At 42.0% G+C, this 12584-nt stretch overlaps 1 protein-coding gene across 9 annotated transcripts in view; it reads right to left on the reverse strand.

The window, feature by feature from the left end:
- Nucleotides 1-253: 253 nt before the first annotated feature.
- The window catches only part of sun1b (Sad1 and UNC84 domain containing 1b), a 28675-nt gene continuing 16344 nt past the window's right edge, over nt 254-12584 (reverse strand). For 4 of the 9 annotated variants that reach the window (XM_005461044.4, XM_005461041.4, XM_005461040.4 and 1 more), the window contains 20 exons: nt 11346-11593; nt 9894-10166; nt 9629-9763; nt 9068-9196; nt 8295-8378; nt 7569-7679; nt 7301-7420; nt 7105-7198; nt 6294-6352; nt 5584-5774; nt 5208-5483; nt 5031-5123; nt 4573-4664; nt 4325-4469; nt 3898-4212; nt 3675-3759; nt 2586-2701; nt 2313-2480; nt 2127-2219; nt 254-2016 (listed from right to left, as the gene is read on the reverse strand). In XM_005461044.4, the coding sequence (XP_005461101.1) occupies nt 1900-2016; nt 2127-2219; nt 2313-2480; nt 2586-2701; nt 3675-3759; nt 3898-4212; nt 4325-4469; nt 4573-4664; nt 5031-5123; nt 5208-5483; nt 5584-5774; nt 6294-6352; nt 7105-7198; nt 7301-7420; nt 7569-7679; nt 8295-8378; nt 9068-9196; nt 9629-9763; nt 9894-10166; nt 11346-11593 (2944 nt within the window). In that variant the 3' untranslated portion in view covers nt 254-1899. The remainder of the gene's footprint in view (nt 2017-2126; nt 2220-2312; nt 2481-2585; nt 2702-3674; nt 3760-3897; nt 4213-4324; nt 4470-4572; nt 4665-5030; nt 5124-5207; nt 5484-5583; nt 5775-6293; nt 6353-7104; nt 7199-7300; nt 7421-7568; nt 7680-8294; nt 8379-9067; nt 9197-9628; nt 9764-9893; nt 10167-11345; nt 11594-12584) is intronic. The other 5 variants (XM_025906203.1, XM_005461043.4, XM_025906204.1 and 2 more) reach the window with 5 other exon arrangements.

Genomic DNA, 12584 nt, shown 5'->3' on the forward strand with positions numbered 1-12584 from the left:
ATCCATTTCCAATTTTCCTCATAAAATATGAAGAGATGAGCAATAAAGATTTTTGTACGTGACTATATATGCCTCAAAAGTATTAAGGTAAAAAACACATGCATATTATTTTTGGTTAACTCAGAATTACTCAGGCCTGTTGATCCTCAGATTTTTGCTTGTAGATGCTGCTGCAAAAGATCAAACAAACAACATATTTACTTAACCGTTTCCGCTGTGAATATAAAAGAGGAAAAGTTAGAGCTCATCATAGTAATTTTTAGCCATGATGTTTTTATTTTTTCAAAATTAAAGTCTTTATTGGAATATATTCCAAAGCAGTTAAGTCATCTCATGACTGAACAAAAATAGCCATTTATCTTTAAAAAACAAACAAACAAACAAAAGAACTAAGATGGTTCCAAAATGCACTGAACAGCTTTTAACAAAATATACATTGCAGGAAGTCTTACCTTGCAGCCACTAATTGACTTGTTAATAAATAAGGTTGTGAACAAAAGTCTTTTTTTTTCCTTTTTACACATAACAATTTAGACTTTCCCATATTTTGAACCAAAATTGATGACAGAACCCTTAATTTTAAAGAAATTGTGAAGACCCGTGCCACAAACATTTGTCTAACAAGTTCTTGCAGAGCATCCTCTAAAATGAACACCCTCAAAAATCAAATCAAGAAAGAAGTAAAATACCACGAGTAACAGAAGAAATAATAGTAGTACAATAATAATGACAGGATGTTGGGTTTTTTATAAAGCAACACTGATAAAAGGAGATATTATAAAGGATCAGCGCATCAGCTATCAACAATAAAATATACAGATTACATTCCTTCAGGGTTTTCAGAATAGTGGGAGCTCATGTGAGGAGGACGATTAACTGAGCTAGAGGGAGACAGTGAACCTCTTCTTGATAGCAGAACAGAAAAAGCAAAGTTAGTGACAGGAGTAGTTCAACATTGGTAATTTCATGGTGTAAAAACTATGAGTCTACGAGTTAACACTCAAGTCTCTACATAATGAGACGTATAGTGAGGATCCTCCTAATACTTTAGTCACATAGAGCTCAGGTCAGTGGTTTTATAGTGTTGCTGTGTAGTTAAAGGAAACTTGCATCAGAGCCTCCGCTTCAGAAAACATTCAGCGCTTATCCATAGGCAGCATGTTCAGTTCCAAAATAAAAGTCTTAGTTATGGCTATATGGAAGCATGAAGCCAAGATTAGAATGTAGTGGATCTAATGCGTCGAGTGCAGACCTGCAGACTGCGCAAAACAGTTCTGTAGGAGTCACTGTGGAGACTAGACAGCAACAAAGGAAGTGACATGCCTGGATATCATCTCAGGCAAAGGTGCAGTGGTCTTCATCCTGAAAATAGTAGACTCTGATGTGAAACATTAAAAAAGAAAAGTTAAACAGAGATAAGAAAAAAAAAAATCAGACAGATACAGTGTGTGAAGAATTGGTGGAGATGAGTCTGTAACCCCGCCCCCCTCCCTATGTCAAGCGTCCACCTTCTTGTAGAAGGTGCCAAGGGGGGACTGGTGGGTTTGTCGGCTCACGCGAGCCTTGGTGCCCTCAGGGGTGGGGGCTGATTCAGTGCAAGAGGCCTTGAAAAGGGTAGCAGTGGGACTTAGCTTCTTCTGTGGTTCAAATTCTCTCAATCTTTAACAGTCTTCATCCAAACTTTCCTGTGATTCTTTCAAATAACGCAAAAAACTACGTTCATGACTCAGCCCGAGCACATTGCTTTAAACAATCCACATCTTCTTTGCTTTTCATACAAAAACATCCACAAACTTCCTGCAGAGTCCCTTCAGTTTTAAGGGTTTAAGCCAGTGAGAGCTATGTACAGATGGGGTGGTGCATCATATATAAGGGAGTATGGTGGTGGTGGTGGTTGGTTCAGCGAGGTCTAGGTTCTCCGTGGACTCTGAAGCGGTACAGGCAGGTGTATTCGGGGTGACCCCAGTTGGACAACACCCTCACTTCGATTATCTGGAACGTCTTGTCATTCTCCTCCTGAGGAGAAAAAAAGTGGAATATTTCAGGAACTGCTGACAAACACTGAGGTGATTATTATTATTATTTTTTACATTTCTAATCATGTTAAGAAGTGCCTCTAAAGTTACCATAACCGGGAAGATCTGCAGTGATTCCCCATCGTCCTGGTATATGTAGTTTCCCAGCAGCTTTCCCTCTTCTTGGTGCTCATCATCTAGACCCTGAACACAAACAAGCAGCCTGTGATCACCTGGGATGTTTGCTTTAGAGTAAAAGGTGTCTCATTGCATGGTTTTCGTTGGTGTGTTTCTTACAAAGACGGTGAAGTTGCGTGGGGCGCTGGTGATGTTTCCAGTTGGGGAGAGGGTCTTAGGGATGTGCTCCACAGCAAAGGATGTGGGCAGGATCCTCAGGGACAGGCGGATCACCAGATAGCCCTGAGAGCCTTTAAACGCCCAGCAGTTTCCAGGATACACATCAGGCTAGTGGAGGAGTGAGAGAGACAGGCTTTTAGATCAGCAGATTCTATCTATTAACTGGTTATATTTGGTGCTGCACAGTTTTATTCAGCTCATGGCGAGGCTCACCTGAATGACAACACGTGGAGACTGGGAGAAGTACCAGAGTGGCAGGCCAAACAGACTCATGAGGGCCGTCTTGGTTTCATATGTCTCGGAGCAGCGAGTACTGAGGATGCTGCCACCTTAACACACACACACAGAATCAGAAATTATACTAAACCGGAAGTTTTCTTTCTCAAGTCCACAAAAAAATCATTAATATTAAAGTACACCATACACAGTGCTGTGAAAAACCTAAACCTTTCCAAACCTTGCTGTCAGTTCCAAACAGTTTTTTAGACACCGTGGAGCTTATTGCAATTAAAATTGTACTTATAAAATAAAGACCTTCTGATTTTTTCCCCAAATGTTGGCTAAAAAGGAGATGCCAGTCATGCACATTAAGGAGGCAATGTGTGAGGAAAACCTGCTCTTCTTGTATGGCGAGACAACAGGATGAATTTATTGCGGTAATCACCAGCAGGACTGTGATTCTCTCTGCAAACTAGTTGCCCGGGGCAACTCTCCAACCACTGATGTTACGTGAACTTTAAATCTTTGCACAGTGTTGCACTATAGTTGAGTTGAGGACTGCGACTCAGTCTTGGCGATACCACTTTTAAACAGAACATCAACACAAGACTAGGATTGCTTTTACTGATCGCTATTACTTCTATGCAACTAGAGCATTACAATTAAATATTGTGCATTTTTCTTCTATGAAAGTGCAACAATCTTTCAGTGCACACACACACACGCGCGCGCGCGCGCGCTGAAGTCACCGGCCCATATAGGTCAACACTCTGCTTAGTGGCACATTTCACAATGGAGATTTTGACAATAATACCCTGGTGTCCTTGAGCTTGCTAATGCCTGCACTCTTATTGCATAAGAGACGTGTACCAATTGAATTTAATGTGATTTATGCAGCATTCAGATTTTACAGAGGGCTTTACCTTGCAACCTAAAGTTTTTATAAGAGTAGTCATGTACCAAACATTAGTTGTGTTGATATATTACTGCACAGACGTGACTTATGTAATAACCAGCCTGATAAGCCGCACTTAGCTTAGCTACTGACTTGTGTAAAGGATGGAAAGATTTCCTCCTTCTTACCTCCAGACTCCAGGGCATAGTCCACCTGGCCTGTCCGATCCTGGGAGTAGAGCTTCAGAGCATTCTGCACAATCAGCTTCACTTGCTAATAAGAAGCAGATATAAAAATGACATATGAGCATAAAAAAAACAAAAAAACATTGCAAAGTAACAGTCTTCAAGAGCTCAACTAGGATTATGTAAACACAACTGATGATGCTGATGGTAAGTGTGCACACATTACCTCTTCTGTCAGTCCCTCGGCAGCAGAAGCGTGCCGGACAGTTCCGGTTACTGTCTGAACAATGCTCTTGGCTCTGGACTCAGCCTCAACCACTGTCTGGGTCCGGCTGACCTCCAGCTGCTGGGATATGTTTCTCAGGATGCTAAGCTCCAGTGACGCCAGAGAAGCCTGCAGGTCAGGCGTGCTCACGTAGCGCTGGGACAGCCAGTGGATCAGAGACTCGGGCACCTCGCCCTGCTCCTCTCCGGAAGCACCACCACCAAAGAACAGAGCCTGCAACTCCTTACGCAGCTGAGAGGACACCTGGGCTGATATCTGGGAGCGGGACGGGAAAAAATTTAAAAACTCATATAAGAGGATTCACAGAACAGGCAGGCTAAGCTTTTATTGTCTTACAAAGCCAAACAAAAGTCAATATTTGACTTACAGTGTCTTGCAGCGTGTCCAGCTGCTCACACCTGCCCTTGCATCCTGCAACGCCCTGCAGGTCCTGTCTGATTTTACTCAGCTCTACCTCAAGTCTCTGTACTTCTGTTAGCAGAGCGTCATGGTCCTCCTGCTTCACCCCCACACTGATCGGGAGACAGAAACTCAAAATGTAAACAGCACAAACAACAAAATAAAGGGAAAAAAAGTGGACTGTAAGGTTTATTTATTCGTCTTTTTTTCTTGTACCTCACAGGAGCTGTGTCTGCTGCTGAAGTGACAGCTTCTTTCTCTCTTTTTTTCTTCTCATGTTCATACTGCTGCTGCTTCTGCTGCACCTCCTGCCGCACACATATACAACAGTTATGGAAGCAGTTTGAAAATATAAAAACAGGAGGATTCGGTTTCCATATTTTAAAAAACTGCAAGTGACAAGATACATACTGGATACTATTTTGTCAAGGAGGACATGTGATTTTGTCCTGTTGGCTTTCACAGTGAGAAAGTGCAAGTTTAAATATTTCACATTGCACCACTGTTCCCTTTATGCAGACTTAACACCAGGCCTGCCTTCATACCAGCTTGGCTGTCTAACCCGTTTTTCCAACACTATACAAATATCATCAGTATTTTAACTGTTTGTCACTTAGTGTTTAATGCTCTTTTATAGATTCTCAGTGGCGAAGCAGCAATCCTGCAGTACATACCTCAGTCTTAGCAGACAGAGCTTTGAGCAGTAACTCTAAATCAGCCAGTCGTGCTGCCTGATTCTCTTGGTGTTGTTTTTGCAGCTCTGCACCCTGCAAAAAAAATGTAACTCTTGTAACTTTGTTCTTGAGCTTTCAGCACTAACTTGCGTTTTTGGCATTGTGTCATCCACCTACCTGCGCTCTCTGTGTGTTCTCCTGCTCCAGCTCTCCTCGCAGCACACCGATTCTCTGGTCCAGCATGGAGGCCACCCACAGTCCTAGGCTCTCCCTGTCAGTCTGCGTATGGAGCTGCTCCCTCAGGGTGCTGTAGAGACCCAAAACGTTGTCATGGCGCTGCTCCTGCTTCTGGTCTCCCTGCTGGACTCGCTCCCACAGCAGGGCTAGCTGGCGCTCGACGCGTTCAAGACGCTCCATGTCCACACTGGAGACTGCCACAGGGGGAAGGACTGGCTGAGGGGGGAAATAAATAAATGAACATCATGTAAAAAGGATTAGAAACAAAATCAATCAGTGATTATAATCATGTGTATATATATTCATTCTCTCTTACCGGTGCATGTGAAACTGGGGTGGCTGGGGTCTGCTCCATTGGAGCCTCTGGTGCAGGGCCAGGTACAGAAGCGGGAACTGGTACCAAATTTGACAAGAAGTTGAAGGAAGACGCAGGACGCCACTCTGTTAGGTTTATGGCTGGTAGGTAGGCAAACAGGGCAGCAGTGGATGGACCCCACAACCACAAGGCTGCACACAAATCACAGATCACACTGTTAAATCTTATTCAACACGCTGATATGAGCCTAATCCCTACAGAGTCAACATGTCAACATTGTGGATACAAAACAGTCTAAATTGTGGGTCATGTGTATAATGCAAGGCATGAGATATTTGAATATTCACATGTATAAGTGCAGCTGCAAGACTACAGTGTCTAAATATTTCCTTCCCTCATTTACAGAAGCAGCAGTAAGCAAGCCCATCATGATGACAATGTAGGGGCTAAGCCATGTTCACAAAGGAGTATTTCAGCAAGTAAACAAAGGATTAATAAAATGTGTTTGTGATTTACCCTTATGTGAGTAGAGCTTGTGTGAGCAGAGCTCAGCCACAGCACAGCCCTGAAAAGGCTGACCTGAATCTGCTACTTGATTTGTCCCACACTCCGGGGACGCGTGCTGGTTATAACATCTACTGCTTCGCCACACGATCACTTTTTTCTATATGTGCTCCCTAAATAGGTTAGATATTTGATGAAGCACTCACCAAGGAGGAGCAAAAGGGGCAAAAGCAACAACAGGAGCTTCCAGAGTTTGGGAAGGCATCTGAAACACAGAACGTACATGCGTCAGAGCAATGCACAACTGACAGCAGGACATGTGTGAATGCAAAATTCCACGTTAATAACTCAATATGCTCTCAGAGCTCAGGAAATGTGGCCTTAGTAGAACTGAAAATGTCTTACTCAGTGCAGTCACTACTGCTTCGAGATTATGAGCTGTGGCCACTCGATGGGAGTGAAAATAACAACATAATGACCTAACTTGGCTTTAGAGAGTTCGTAGAGTTTGTTAACAGAACTTCCAGCACTTTCAATTAGATATGCAACGTGTAGCTGCACTGCTGAGGAAAGCCTAGGGTAAAACTGTCACATACTTAATTGCTAGTGGAGGTCAGAACTGATCGTACTCACTATAATGATTCTCAGTTGAGCCTGGCAGCTCTTTGTTTGACCAAAGTGTTTACACAGCAGTTACAGGGCATCATTAGCATTTATCTGGTGTCTTGTTTCTGGCTGCATGATGAAAGTCCAGTGTTCACTCTCTTTTAACACCGTGTTTGGCCTCTACTAACTCCTGATGGAAATAAGTTCGACTTTAGCAGCTAAAATGCAGGAATCCCATTATATTATTGCACAGTTTTATCTTTTTTTTAAATTCATTTGATGCATTGTTATTATAGAAAAATCAAATGTAGATATTTTAGTATTTTGAAAGCTATTCAACAGATTAAATGTTAAACTCTCTTCTATTCCTTGCAAGATTCTGAAAGACAGCTGAGGAGGGACGACTCTTACCGGGTTAGAAAGAAGACGTTGAGCAGAGACATGAGAGACACCAGCTGGTACCATCCTGTTGCAAGAAACCACAGAAGTCCTTTGCCTGCCTTCACTGTTGAGAAAGAAAAATACAAAACACACAGAATGAGAGGGCAAGAAAGAAGCAGAGGATGAACATTTCTAAAAAGATGAAATAAAAACAAGAGCCACTGACCTGGAGCCGCCAGGAGCATCCAGAACAGTGAGAGCACCCTTTGTGCTGCCGTCCCTACACCTGAACCTAAAGCTTTGCCTGCTCTCATCACACAGTAACCTGGCTGGAGGAGGCAGTGACCTGGAAAACAGGGTAAAAGAGGGAAATGTTTAATTCACTAAACTCAGCTAAAGCAATAAACTGATCGAGCTGCAACTGAATGATCAAAACGTACATGTTCTTGTAAATTTATACGGTGTGATCAACAATAAGAGAAGTGCTGGTTAACCTGCATAAACTAGGACGCTCCACAGTGCCCCCGCCAGTCGGCGGGACCTAGAGGACTGTTTGAGGAGGACGGTGTGTGTCTCAGAGACCTGCTTCCCTTTACAGTCATCACCTGTGTAAGCCCATATGATGGACAGCAGGCACGCAGAATGAACAGAAAAAAGCATGTGTGAATGAACTCATACAAAAAAATAAGAAACGTAGACGGCAAATTATCAAAGCAAAGCAAATTAAAATAAAGAAAATGAAAAACAAATTATATTATAATTTTTAAAAAAGAAGCCATGAGCATGCAACTCTGCAATGCATGAGATGCTGCATCATGCAAAGCTGCGTTTCCTGACTCAAAGGTCATATTTGTTTCTTTTATTCTTAATTTTAAAGACCATTGTGAAATCCAGCAGCTACTTCATCTATTACTAGTCTAAAACAAGATGCTTTTCAACCAGAAATTTGCTTTATTTCTTGGAATCATGTTCAGTCGTGTGGAATCTGACGTTTTTGTGTAAACTGACGGCTCCACATTAGTCTGAGGCACACATTTAAGACAAAGAAACATCTGCAGGTCACGTTGGTCAACGGGCTTCAGACCAGCTAAATCAGTTCACACAACCTTTGCTCGCTGATCTTAACACAGGTCACGCATATCATTAACTCTGTCAATCATGGCTACGTGTGAGAAAATGAGCACATGCATGTGTGTGAGTGTGTGTGAGTGCCTGCTTACACAGGGAGCCATTGAGATTAAGATGTGACGCATCTTCAGTAACCAGATCCTTCACATTCATGCTTCCACAGAAGCTCGAGTGAGCTGCAACATACACACAAGGCATGTATTAGCAATATTATCAGTTGTGTGAGAAAGTTATGATGAAAAGGAAGACGGAGTGTGAGGATGGCAAAACGCACGCCACTAATGTGACGTTGAGGTGTCCTCGTTAAGGAAGTGAAGAGCAGTAGATAGAAGAGTGAGGAGGAAACACAGCGATGCTGCAAGAATGTAGTGAAAAGGTCACAGTTGATAAAGTTCCTCTGCAGCTGTGAATAAAAACAGCTTAAATCAGCAGCAGAGTTGGAAATAATTTTTCTTTTTTGCTAATTAAAACTTTTGATTGCACATTGATAAAGTGGCTGGAGTCAAAGAGCCTTGTTAGTTCTGCTTGAGCAGCCACATACTCAACACTTAACAATCAGGCGATGGTTGTTTTGATTTTAATTTTGTGTTTAGATTACTTCCTCCTTCAGAAACAGAAGCCAAAAGTGTGAAAGTGAAGGTTGAAACATAAACACTTGAGGAAGAGATTCTTGAACGTCAAGCCCACTTCAAAAGAGAAATCTCCATTTGAGGCGCCTTTCTCCTTAAACAAACAAAACAGTAAGAGCTGAAGAAGGAAGTGATAAAAAAGAAATTATAACAGGAAAGTTTATTAACACAAGGGCAGGTGAAGGTGTCAGGAGCTGCGACCTTTAACCTTTGCCCTTAGTAGTAACAGTGGGTACCTTGTCCTTCATATCCATTAGCCCCGTGGCCCATCATCCTGTGGAGAGTGGTCTGCTTTAATAGCCACAGTTGGGATAAACTTGAGGACGCCGCTTGTCTCACAGAGTCCGAAAACGATGTCAAGGCACCTGGTGACACAGCGGTCCGCATTCTTAGTGTTAGTCAAAAAGGCACACACTCAACAAAAAGCTACAGATAAATATTGGTGATAAGACGAGGAAGAAGTGAAGTTAATGATAGAGTTTCCCCAAAGATGCACTCGAATAAATACAAAACAGGAAGCTATGGAAAGAATCCAGTAAGAGGAAAAGGTAACAAGGTTACACATGAAACACAAAGAGAGTGAGACAGAGTGATGATGACAGGGCTGCTGAGGTAGAAATCACGAGGTTTCAAATTAGAGGCACACATCTCTAAAAGCTCCTGGAGTCACTTCTCTCTCAAGATCACCAAGAGTCTCACTCTGAGTGGCTCAGGAAGTTGGAACAAACGATGAGAGAGGAAAATGTGGAAATGACGGGAAAAGAATGAAGAGCAAAAGAATGTCTCTTTTTGTGTACCTGTTCCTGTTTGGCTCTTGGCCCTTGAACCCAGCCAGACCACACTGTTGAAGAGCACAGTGACTAAGGACACTATGGGGGCCAAGGCTTGTTTGCTGTAGCGTATACACGTGTTAGACATAGAAGCCAGGACACCTGTAGAGAAACACCACTACTGATTACATTCTCATCATTTCACGGCTTTGTGAAGACATGCATTTAACCTCCCGGCTCAGTTATCCAAGCAATAAAAACAATGGCTGCATTTAAGTACAACATTTCTCACCCGTCTTGTTCCTTCGACTCCTGTCTCTGCTGTAAATACTGGTGAAAGGTGATGATGTTGACGAGAGGGCGTCCGTGGAAGGTTCGGCAGCTTGAAATGTTGACGACGATGATGACGATAATAATGACGATGCGGACTGTGTGACAAAGGAGTCCATCTTTGGAGAGTGTAAAGAGCAGTCTCTGCAAATGTAGCCATTGGAGAGTGCGGCGTGGGACTTTGACGTACTGGCATCGCCGTTGACGCTTGATAAACTGTGGCTGGGAGGCTGCCCTGCAGGTGGAGAGCGTGTTCACATGTTTATGAATCATTCATTAACAAACAAAGGAAACCATTAAACCACTAGTTACATATTCTTTTCCTGGTGTTAAGGTAGTTGACTGCACACAGCAACATTAAATACCAACAGTAGCAGAACAAGGATTAAGATCTTTTACTCTCTCTTGCAAGATTGCATAAATCTGCAGTGAGTGTGCTGGAGTACACTGCTGTTAAGATACATTTTTTGGTATGGATTTCTGGAAAAGTCATCTTAAAATCAAAACAGGGCTCTCCAGATTACAGGCTTTTGGGCCCCTCAGACTCAGTGATAATCAATAATGAATATCTGAAGCTTCAGCAAGCATTAATGATAATGTCTGAAAGTGATTTTACGTCAGATGTCTGAGTGAAAATGATCAGTCAGAGAGAAAGTTAGAAGCAACAGAATGTCTCCTGTTATTCTCTTGCACAGTCAGCGGCCTCCATCTGGATGCTTTAGCTCGCTGAACGACAGAAAGGGAGTTCGAAATGTGCCTCACTTTGTGAGAGACGTTTTTGTAGAAAAACGAAATTTGAAACGATACCATCCATGGATCTGTGTGCAGCTGCTTTTAAAGGAGTTTCAGGGGATCTCGGGTGCCCAAGTGGAGCAGGCAAACATGTTCACATTCAATAATAAAACTGATACTCAAATGTCTGAATTGAAAACGAATCAACAACTAAAACAATAGATAAAAAACAAACAAAAAACCCTGCAATTACCCAAACATAAATATTTGTTTTATATATTCTCATTTGTGTTGTAATAGCACATCTTTTACTTGACTGAACATTTTATTTTACCATTACTCCGCCTCATTTTCTCAACCAACTCAGCAGTTTCACTTCATCCTGCCATATCTCCACTCCTGAGCAATTATTCTGGGTATGCAAGATTATCTAATATAGGGTCAACAAAGAGCAGTTACCCAAGATAAGCCTGGTTACCCAAGATAAGCCTTAAATTCTTTTTGATAGAGTATTTAGGAACTAAAAAAAAATTACATCTGTCATTTTATTTTTTCAGAGAGGAAGTTCGGTTGTATATTCTGCCCTGTGGAATCAAATTAAAATGCTTAATGGAGATTTTTCAGAAGTATTCTCTTTCATGGTTGAGTCTTTATTGTTATGTAGTTATTTATTCCAACTTACCCCAGTGTCCATCCACACAAGTTGTTGTTGTGGTGGTGGTGACAGTGCGTTGCCTCAGATGCGGCTGCTCCACGATGGCTGTGATCTGAGCGGCATCAGACGCTGTGCTGCTTTGCTGCAAGCTGCTGCTGCTGTTAATAGGGGTATTAGCAGCTGAGAAGGTGAGGGTTTTCCTCGGTGTGGCGGCCTGGCTCAGGGATAAAGACAGGGAGTTGGAACTGGACTGTTGCTTTCTGCTCCGCAGCGTCCTGTGTTAGCAGAGAGGGGAAACAGAGCTGTGAGTTTTGCGGTGTAAACAAGTATACGCTGAAAGCCCTGTACGCAAGTTATACACAGTAAGAGCCGTCCCAATATGCAGCCTCATCAAGAGAGTGTGCCATGTGATCAGAAAAGGTGCTCGATACACTTAAACCTCACGTAGTTTACGCTTCTCTAAAACGCACTTTAAAGAAGTGGTGACAGCTACTCTGAGTCTGCTGCAACACACTAATCCAGGTGGCACTTAGCTCCTGGCTGATTTTGTACCTAGATTTATTTAGTTTATAACACGCTGAATATCATTACAACCAAATCTCCACATTTATCATTTAGAATAATCAATCACATTGATCAGAATGAGATTTCTGTGTTTCTAGGTGATGCTTATCTGAAAGCAGTCTTCAAAGACATGAGAGTATTTAAAATAGCAACCAGCAGAGACCATTATTGTTTTTGTTTTATTTGATCCTTTGTATCACTGAAAGAAACTCTTCTTTAACAAAAAATAAATAAATCATAAAAAGTCTTTCAGCTTGGTCCTTGATAGATCTGGTCAGCGATACGACAGATAGACACTGGTGTAAGTGAACCACTGTACCAATGTTCAGCTCATCTAGAATCACTAGTTTTAGCAATGATTTTGAAAACTACAATGCTTCTATAAAAAGTGAAAATAGGTAAATATAGGAAATTCAAACCCGCGGTTTTCTCCTGAAACCTGCTTTTTTGGGGAACCACAGTAACAGAACTGTAGCACTGCACGCTTGCTCAATTTTCGGTAATTGTGTGGGAATAAAGAAAACCCACAACTGAGCTGTGGTTTCTTTTTACAGACATGCAGTCAAAAAGTGCTGCAGAACAAAATAAAACTAAAAATGCCCAGCAATAATCACAAGAGACATACAATAGAACATTAAAACACAGCTAACAGCATTTGAAAACAGATTAAATACAGATAATAAAAATTACGTGATAAGAAAA

This window comes from Oreochromis niloticus, linkage group LG4 (assembly GCF_001858045.2).
Source record: "Oreochromis niloticus isolate F11D_XX linkage group LG4, O_niloticus_UMD_NMBU, whole genome shotgun sequence".
Classification (NCBI taxonomy): domain Eukaryota; kingdom Metazoa; phylum Chordata; class Actinopteri; order Cichliformes; family Cichlidae; genus Oreochromis; species Oreochromis niloticus.